General features: G+C 40.1%; 1 protein-coding gene across 1 annotated transcript in view; it reads left to right on the top strand.

Annotated features, from left to right (window-relative positions):
- The window catches only part of RFTN2 (raftlin family member 2), a 52,770-nt gene that overhangs the window by 32,499 nt on the left and 9,848 nt on the right, over positions 1 to 10,423 (top strand). The window contains exon 8 of the mRNA XM_029910523.1: positions 2,407 to 2,510. Within this exon, the coding sequence (XP_029766383.1) occupies positions 2,407 to 2,510 (104 nt within the window). The remainder of the gene's footprint in view (positions 1 to 2,406; positions 2,511 to 10,423) is intronic.

Here is a 10,423-nt window from a genome sequence, read left to right as displayed (position 1 = left end):
TCCTGAGACAATTGCTGGTGTCTTTTATCCTGTCCATTTTCTCTCTTGCCTCATTTTTTTCTCTTCCTGTTTTCTTTTTTCTTTTCATATATTCTGTATTCCACACACATGCCTTTTTTTCCTCCTTATTCCTTGTTGCTCTTTTACATATTTTCACTGACTCTTCTGCTCCTCTCCAGTAGCTCTGCCTATACACTAGAATAAGGGTGGGCAAACTACAGCCCTCCAGATGTTTTTAATCCGGTCCTCGAGCTCCTGCCAGGGAGCAGGGTCCGGGGCTTGCCCCGCTCCAGCCAAGGAGTGGGGTTAGGGGCTTGCCCTGCTCCGCGCAGCTCCTGGAAGCAGCGGCATCCCCCCCCCTCCGGCTACTATGCATAGGGGCTGCCAGGGGGCTCTGCATGCTGCCCCCGCCCCAAGTGCCTCCCCCGTAGCTCCCATTGGCTGAGAACCGTGGCCAGTGGGAGCTGTGGGGGTGGCACCTGCGGACGGGGCAGTGCGCAGAGATGCCTGGCCGCACCTCTGCGTAGGAGCTGGAAGGGGGACATGCTCCTGGTTCTGGGAGCTGCTTGAGGTAAGCGCCGCCTGGAGCCTGCACCGTGACCCCCTCCCGTACTCCCCCTCCTGCCCTCCGAACCCCTCGGTCCCACCCCAGAGCCCTCACCCCCCCAGCCGGAGCCCTCACCCCCTCCCGCACCCCAACCCCCAATTTTGTGAACATTCATGGTCCGCCATACAATTTCCATATCCAGATGTGGCCCTCAGGCCAAAAAGTTTGCCATCCCCTGCACTAGAATCTGCAGCTCACGCTGTCATAGGCTGTTAGCGCTGCAGGCCTAGCAATTTTAAAAAATTGTCCTTTTAAAAAAAAAAAAATGGCCTCTCCAAATTCACATTTGTGGAATACATTGCACCTCATCCTTAACATATTTAAAAGTAGACTGGAGAAATCAATAGGAAGCATACTTCCATTAACAATCTTGCATTGACGGCGGGAGAGGCTAGATCTGTTTTCCATATTTAATTTCTGTGATTCTGTAATCAGAAATCTAATTTTGATTGGTAATTACGTAATCTCAATTTCTAAAGCTAAGATCCTTGTATACTGTTATACTGCCTTTCTCTTTTCTTCTACTTCGTTCCCTGCTTCCACTGTAGTCAAAGCTGCCAATTTCCCCACTCCTCCCCCACTCAGTGCTGTCCTGAAGCCTGATCAGCTGCTTTTTAGTATAAATTTAATATTTAACAATTCAAATAAATGAAGGCAACTAGCCCTTTTCAAGGCCATCCTTCAGGAACTGTAGTATCTTTTGGAATTCAATCTTTGATCCAGGCACCAGTCCCCTGTGCACAGTGTTCAGATCTCCTCCTATATGTACTAGAGAGCAAGCAAGGATGCAAGCTAAGTGGAAAAAACTCTTGATCCAAATGACCTATTTGTGTTGAGATGCCCTGTTAAGAAGCCATAGTAGCACCACTCCAAACAGTACTACATTAATGCAACCTAGGGAACTTTTAGTGCTTTCCAGGAGGATCCACAATGGGCCAGTTAGTGTGCAGCATACTTACACAAAGAAGTATGGTTGATACACAGTCCTGGAGAAACCACACAGGGAAGAAAAAAAGTTGATTGTTTTTATACCTGGGTATTCCAGCGATTTTTGGTGTTGCCTATTTGGTAAAGGCCATTTTTGTGCTCGCCTGCTGGGAGCATTCATGTGTGCTAGGAGCTGTTGCTGGAAAAAGGTGGGAAAATTGTATAGTAAAATAGGTTTCTAAGTAATTAGCACATTTAGAAGTTGACTTGTTCAGTTTTCCATCTGCACAGGTCCCAGATTCTTAGGATCCTAAAATAATATTTTCCTAGATCCTAATAGGTTTTCTAATAATTATTCCTTTAAATGTTTACCTGCAAAAATCATTAGCTTTGAGCTTTACTCAGTAACTCAGTGACATGTTTGTTCAGAATGCAAAGTCAAAAATCAGGTTAAAAAAATCAATGTCATTAAAAATGATTATTCTACTATTATAATCAAACTGGAAATTTTCTGTTAGGCCCCAAGTCAACAAAGTACTCAAGTACACACCTAACATTAAGCACCCAAGGTGCTTGCTGAAGTATCTTGAAGAATTAGGGCTTTAGTCCTAAACCCATATACTGAATTAATACCCCCATCTCTTTGTTTTATCCACCTGTTGTCTATAGTCTGACACTAAGATTGTGAATTCTTTGAGGCAGGGACTGTCTGTTATATGGGTGTATAGTGCCTAACACAATTACACCCTGGCCTCAAGGTGTTATTGCAATAAAATAATAATAATGTCAATTGTAATTTGTTACATTACATATGGAAATAAGGTAAAACTGCAGAGTGCACTTATTGTTTTTATATTGGTTTATTAATGTAGGGATGTGAAATTAAAACTGATTATGGACCTTTACTGCACACGCTGGCTGAGTTTGGATGGCTTCTTACATGTGTACTGCCTACACCGATCATCCGACATGACAGGTAACCAGAAAGTAGTTTAAAGCATAAAATATGTATTTCTGGAATATATTATAAATATAAATCTCAGAGTGTATATTTGTATATATAACTGATCCATATGCAATAAGGAAGAATATATAAATAATGTTAATGAAATTCAGGATGTAAGTAGCTTTATTTAGATAAGATTTTGTGGATTTTAAAGAAGTGCCTTGTGATTTAGGCCATTGACTTCAAATGGTTTTGGATTAGGCCCTGAGACCTCAACTCAGAAAAAAATTTAAGCGCATGTTTAATTCTAAACATGAGAATAATCCCATTCCTATTTAGGAAAGCATTTAAGATTTTTACTTATTCCATTTGACCTTCCTGAATAAGGATGGGATAACTTTTATGGTTAAAGTTAAGCACAACAGTGTTTTGCTGAGTCAGGGCCTGAGAGACTAGAAACATGTTGTTTCAACCACTTAAGAAACAACACTATCATAAAACCAGGCACATATTATTTATAGCAAATTAAGGTATGTGCTAATCCAGCAAAATTGAGCCTGTTCATCTCCATTGATGAGTGTGCCATGTTTCATCATTATATTCATAGCAAACTAGTGGTGTATTTTTTTGTCGCTTCAAGTAATTCCTTCTCACTCTCTCTCTCTCTCTCTCACACACACACACACACACTTTCTAATGCAGGGGTTCTCAAATTGGGGGTCGGGATCCCTCAGAGGGTCATGAGGTTATTACATGGGGGGGGGGGGTCCAGGGCCGGCGCTTCCACTAGGCAACTCTAGGCGGTTGCCTAGGGCGGCAGAATTTGGGGGGCGGCATTTTGCCGCCCTTGGCGGAAATTCCGCGGCGGGGGTCCTTCCACTCCGGGTCTTCGGCGGAAATTCGGCGGCAGGTCCTTCACTCACTCCGGGACCCGCCGCCGAATGCTCAGAGGAGAAGCGCTGCCGCCTAGGGCGGCAAAAACCCTGGCACCGCTCCTGGGGGGGTCGCAAGCTGTCAGCCAGTCTCCACCCCAAACCCCGTTTTGCCTCCAGCATTTATAATGGTGTTAAATATATAAAAAGTGTTTTTAATTTATAAGGTTAGGGGGTCTCACTCAGAGGTGTGCTATGTGAAAGGGGTCACCAGTGCAAAAGTTTGAGAACCACTGTTAATGCATAGTATTTAAATCTATTTTTAGATTAAAGGCTAAATTATACTTTTCAGATCTGCACAGCAGATTTCACCTCTCTTATTCTGTTCTCACAACATATGCAGAATTCTCAGAGATCTCAATGGGAGATCCATGAATGCATAAGTTGGACATGAGTGTAATGCTTCAAGAACTGCTCCAAATAAATGGACTTATTCCAAGTGAGTTGACACAGTTCCTGACTCAACCCCCTTCAAGTGGAAAAAAAAAAAAGTATAACTGGCTAGTGAACTGTTTACTCAGGAATAGATAAAATCCCTTTAGTACAATTAGTTTTAGACAGGAGAAAGTTTTGGGCACAAAAAATGGCAAATTGGAGACCTCTAAAAATCACACATTTTTTGCTATATTCTGCAATTTCTTATCAATTCTAAGCTTGCTTTCTTTTTTTAAATTGTAAGCCCTTCCTCTTGTGGAGATGCTGTGTAAAATAACATTCTGTTACCCTTTTAACTCATCCCTGAGGAAAACTTTCTTCACCTAATAACAGTAGCAGCAAAAGTGTGAACACCCAAGGAATTGTGAATTGCACTGCCTACAAAGGGACCATTTAAAAGTTTGTATTATTTGACCCATTAGCCGCTATATAAAATATTAATTAAGCCTGAGTCAAGGAGCTTTTCTAAAAGATGGGGGGGGGGGGAAGGAGAGAAGGACATACAACCCAGTACCCTGGCATGATGCTTACGTGATGATTCTTTGTGGTGTGCTGTCTTTTAAATAAAGCATAACATTACTGTTACTAATTGTGGTCATGCAAAAGGAGGGAAGTTGCATCCTGGCCAGATTTGAACCCGGATAGTTATATTATGGCTATGTTAAAAAAAAAAAAAATCTCCGCTGGATAAAGTATTTGTTTCCTGTCCCAAATTATTGGATATTGTTTGTTTGGGTGTACTGTTGTGTTAGGGTGTCTGGTGAAGTGCCTTTGGAAGAAACTCACTTAAAATGAATCTGATAGGAACTATATAAATGTAAGTCCCTAAAGGGACAGTGTGAATTGATAAAACTGTTATAAAAAATGTGTTGTACCATCTGAGTAGAATTTCTATTGATAACTACTATTTTCAGGTCTCAATATAGCTATTTTAAAAAAAAGAGAAAATTCCTGAAACACTAGTATTTGTGTGATAGGCATTATGCCATCATCAGATTATCCTAAGAATCCAAGTTAAAAGTCTGAATACAGAAGAGCATTCTATGCAGTCTATACAGCTGTTCCTTTTCCCAGACTTTGAACTCTGACCTCAGAACCAAGATAGAATATTAACAGGTTTCAGGAACAGTATCTAATAGACTACACTGCTAAGAACAGTCACAATTAGCATTTTTATCTCCAATAAATGGAACATTTTGGGAGGTTATTTAGTAGAGCACTAGGAATTCTGGCAAATGATTTTTCCGTATCTTTAAACAAAGTTAACTTGTATAAAATAATTCTTAATTAAACTCTGTTTAAAAGCAAAGACTTAACAGCAAAATCTGCTTTCCATTTTTAATTTCTTCTTTAAAAGTTTTCTGTTTTCCCAGTTTATCACACAGAATCTGTTCTCTTCATTAACTATTAATGTTCATTGTTTCTCTTTGTAGAGATGTGATAGTCTCAAAACTGACAATAAAACTGACTGATCGTCCTCCCATTAATGTTAGCATAGAAACTCACATTTAAGGAAAGCAGGGTTGGGTTCTAGCCAGATTTATCATGTGATGAATGGGCTTTCTTTGCTGTCTCTTGTGGTTCTGATCTGAATCAGCATGGTGTGATGCACTGAAGTTCTAGATTCAACTTCTGAAACTTATAATAGTTTTCCTGTTTTTGCAATAGATAGTCTACTTTACAAAATAAAAGCTCCTATAAAGGCATGACAGCAGCAGTTCATGGTTTTTTGTCTCAGATCTGGGAAAGCGAGTGAGAATCTGGCAAGCCTGCCCTCTGCTCTAACTCCCCATCTCTAGGGTTAGGTCACATAGGACACAGGAAATATTTCCTTAAAAACAGTTTTCTTTGCTGTTTAAAAACATAGCAGAGAAGCTGGACATCAGGACCTAAAACCTACAGCACTGTATGTTTGTGCAATGACATTTGAAAAACAAGCAGTGACTTTGTAGGAATTAGTCCAGTAATGCGGCATAGGATCAGCATTGTTGTGATTGTTATTATTGGAGTACAGTGGAGTGTGTCTTGGAGAAATGGATACCTGATGTGACTTTTTTAAAATATTTGAGGTACTGATGGATACTATTATCCTGCTAGCAACAAATGAGGGGTTTATTGAACCTTGGTAGGGGCAAGAACAAAATGGAGTTAAGACTTGTGATAATTCTAAATATGAAGTAAAGGGTATTAGCATTCTCTGGAATGTTTATTAAAGAAAAAGGTAATTTACAAAGACAGCCTGAAATGTAAGAAAACATTTTTCAGACTGAGAAGTTATTTGCCAGTTCTTGGGAATTACCAAAAGTTCAGATGCTCAGGATATTATTATTAGTAATTTTAGGAATGAAATTTGTTGCCTCTCTTCTTAGTGGTGGATAAAGCTTTTGGGGGTAAATCTACCCAACAATGCCTAATGCTACAATAGTTACTGATACAGATTTACTCTAAATTCACATAATTAAGAGAGTCCTGGGGGTCTAGGATTAAATCTCTTCTGCATCATTTTTCTGAAGAATTTTCCCTGTTGTAGCAGAGGACTCTCCAGTTGAAAGCAGAGAGACTGAACTCTCCAAACTAATCCACGATTGTTGGAAAGTCTGAATGTTGTTTAACTCAAACTGATGGCACAGCATTATTTTCAGGATCACAAACAAACTGAGTTTGGTATTAGAATTTACAACTCAGCTTCTTGCCTTCTTTTCCTAGGAAATGTCCCTAAACTTCATCTTAAACACTTGAAATATCCTGCATGATATCATCCACATACACAATATTCAAGCATGACAAATAGCATCTTAGTATCAGAGCTGGTGGCAACCTTAACAAGCTCCATATTTTTTTAAAGGACTGATTTAATGATCACATGTATATTAAGAAGACAAATGTATTGCCCACACACCATAAACAGACAAACAAATTGCCAGTGGGATTAACAAAAGAGTCTCTGTGCTCCTCTCCCATGACCACCCTGCCAAAAAGGACACTGGGGGGGGGGGGGAGGAGAGGAAAAACATCTCCCCTACAGAGATTTCAGCAGCTTTACTTTGTAGTGACCTTTATTTCCCCTCACTGCTTACTGCAGTCCCTGAAAATGGGCAGGACAGACAGTCTGCAAGCACCAGAAGGCAAATATAGTGCAAAAAACTGACATTGCTGTAATTAGTTTATTGTCACTAATTACTTAACCTAAGTTCTCATAATGCATTGGACCCAGGAGAAAGCGGGAACGTGGGAATGAGAGGAAAACTTGAAATAGCTCATTTTATGTATTTTTCTCTTTCTAATTTAAATTCTGTGGCCATCCCACTGTCATTCAATTCTGTTGTGAATTAAGCCCATGGCTGTTTTGTCGTGTGCAGCATTTCAATAAGGCTGGACTTTAAAAATTGTTAGTTTGCCTATTACCTACCCAGCATTCACCATCTCCCCTTTTCTTGATCAGAGTTTAAACATTTAAAAGCTTAATATTATTTGTTTTTCCATTCCTTTATATGAGATGGGATGTACAAGTCCTATACAAAATCAGGCAGAGGCCCTGCCCCATGCTAGAGAAACCATTCAACTTGAAAGAGAGGATTCCTACCTGGCATCATTGAGGCAGGCATATAAGCAGGAGGGAAGTGTGTGGGTAGGGGCTTTTCGAAGCATATCTATACCCAAGTATAAGCCCACCTGACTCCCTGGGCTAGTCCGTGCCACAACATCCATACTGCTATTTTGTTTGTTTGTTTTGTTTTAGTACAGCTAGCGTGTGTCTGTCTACCTGGGCTGGGAATCACGCTCCCAACTGCAGCGAATACATACTCTCCAAAGGGAGGAGATACTCATTCCCTACTCCAGGGAGTAAGAGCCAGGAAGCTCTCAGACCAAACCCCAACCAAGATGCATGAAGACCCCGAGAAACAGACTGGTTGGTCACACCAGAGGTCTGTAGTATTTGACTCTCCTCTTAATTCAAGGAGGTCATGAAGCAAGGCAACTCCCAGATCAAGAGGCATTAGTAGCTTGGGGAAAGTTGACAGTTTCATCCCCTCCAGAGGGCTGTACTCCTCAACACAGAGTCTGTTAAGATTGCTTATTTTCCCCATCCAAGAAAAGTGTGCAAAGGCAAAACTATGGGTATGTGAAACAGTCACCAATATATAGCAGTGGCCATTTTAAATAAGGCTGTGCATTCTGTCCTTCCACCTTACCACTTATCTTCCAGTAGTAGTTACCTGGGTATAGACAACTGGGACCTTTACTCTCTTCTCCCCCTCAAAAAAAAAAAAAAGTATTGGGATTTCATCATTAAATAAAGGAAACGCTGAGTTTGGAACAGAAGCCCATTTATCTCGCTTTATTACAAGTGGACAAATTTCCTCAAAGTCCAGAATTACTCATTAAAGTGATATTCAACAGATAGACCACCTTTTATATTGGGGGGCAGGTGCAAGGCATAAAATACTATGTCCCTGTGTTACCTTCCCTCCCAGATATTTCAGCACCTTTTCTTTATACACATAGATGCCTCACTGCATGTTATCCAGAAGTGGATTTGTATATAGCAAAAGTAATTATGTTACTGTTTGGTATCTGGTGATTCCAAAAATAGTAATTTATTTTCTTCTTCCCCTATGTAAAGTCTCCTATGAAGGTATTTCCCACATAGGAAATGGTCTGAGCCATTATTAATTATTTTTATTATTATTTTATTGTGGATTTAGAGCTTTTAATAGCTGCTGAGTTGACACCTTTTATCCACAGAAGTAGCGGTGTAGACTTCTCACCTTGCCCTGTTACTGCCCAGCTCCTAAAGAAACAGTTTTTAGTCACCAGCAAAATATGCCATTTCCAGTGTTTTCTATTCATTAAAGTATAAGCAGATACAGAGCCACAAAGAGAATCTGAGGACATTTGTTAAAGACCTGGATTGGGTCAAAATGGACCTTTCCATGGGGGTACCAGCACTTATCTTGTGGCCTTATCAATTTCTGCAAAATGTAAGCTTTAATTGCTTTACAAAATTAGGTTTCTAGTTCTTATAGTTGTGAAAAAACTTTCTTTCTGAACATGAACCAATACAGTACTGAGTCTGCAGACCAACAGAATGTAACAGCTCTTAAGGCCAAATACTGTCCACCCCATCACTCATTGGAAACAGAAGATCCTAAACAATGTGCCCTTGCCATGGCTCCAATGCAGAGTTTCAGCAATGGGGGCACAGAGACAGAACTGACCTCTCCCCATACAAGCAGCCCGTTGTGGGTAGGATTTATGTACAGTGGCGGGGTACTGTGGAGAAACTTGCATTCCGACAGCTAATGCTGCAGCTGTTCTGTGATTTCATAGAGGCCACCAGACTAGGGCTGTCAATCTGGCACCTTTCATCAGTAGTAAATTCATTTAGTGTGGGATTTTCAAAAGCACCTAAGTGATTTAGGACTACTATTCTGTTCTATACTATATAGATTCATCCCAGTATCTGAGCACTTTCCAGCATTGCACTAAGCAACGTGACTAAGATCTGTCATGTGTTTGTTCTCTGATCCTCTCCCCGGGGGAGAAGTCTGTACAGTGGAGTGTGTTTGTTTTTAACTGTGTGTCTGTCTGTCTATAACAGGGGTAGGCAACCTATGGCATGCGTGCCAAAGGCGGCACACAAGCGGATTTTCAGTGGCACTCACACTGCCCGGGTCCTGGCCACTGGTCCAGGGGGCTCTGCATTTTAATTTAATTTTAAATGAAGCTTCTTAAACATTTTTAAAACCTTATTTACTTTCCATACAACAATAGTTTAGTTATATATTATAGACTTATAGAAAGAGACCTTCTAAAAATGCTAAAATGTATTACTGGCACGGGAAACCTTAACTTAGAGTGAATAAATGAAGACTCGGCACACCACTTCTGAAAGGTAGCCGACCCATGGTCTATAAGTTTGTTAGAGAAAGGAAGGGGAAAGAAAGAAAGTCCCATTGACTTTCAAGAGCAACATTAAAAAGATTGAAACTTGAATGTTAACACTATAGCAATATAGTTCTAAAGTAGAAACATTGACACTTGGAACTTCCAGTAAGATGGATTCATTATTTTGAATATCTTTAAACATTATAGTACATAATTCCTAATATATAACAATTTCTGAAGTGGAATTTACTCATCCAACTCTCTTTGCTTCTGCATTTATGTTTAACTGTGTGCATAAAAATAAAAGCCAATATGTTTTTTTAGATTTCAGGAACATGTGAGGGGAACAAAGATACACTGTGTAACCTGTGTCTCATACTTTCAGCATCCCTTGACAATCATGAGCCATAGGATTCATTACAGTCAGCTTATCTTGGCAGGCTGATAACAGGGCACTATTGTAGTAATTAGACAATCTGGGCAGCATGTGAACAAATAGAAAATAATTTCAAATGTTACATAGTGCAGGCAATCCTAGAAACTATTGGGCTGTCCTGGCTAAATCAAACTTCACATCAAAGATACTCTGCTGTGCCACAGAGAAATCATAAATGTCAACCACAAAAGATGTCTGTGAATTCACTACAAAGCTGAGACATCTTTTAAGATTATGTTAAATTGCCCTGA

This window comes from Terrapene carolina, unplaced genomic scaffold (genome assembly GCF_002925995.2).
Source record: "Terrapene carolina triunguis isolate 2854851 unplaced genomic scaffold, T_m_triunguis-2.0 Scaffold62, whole genome shotgun sequence".
In the NCBI taxonomy this organism is placed as follows: domain Eukaryota; kingdom Metazoa; phylum Chordata; order Testudines; family Emydidae; genus Terrapene; species Terrapene triunguis.
Note: the sequence above shows the minus strand (reverse complement) of the source record. Positions and strands in the feature narration are given on the sequence as shown.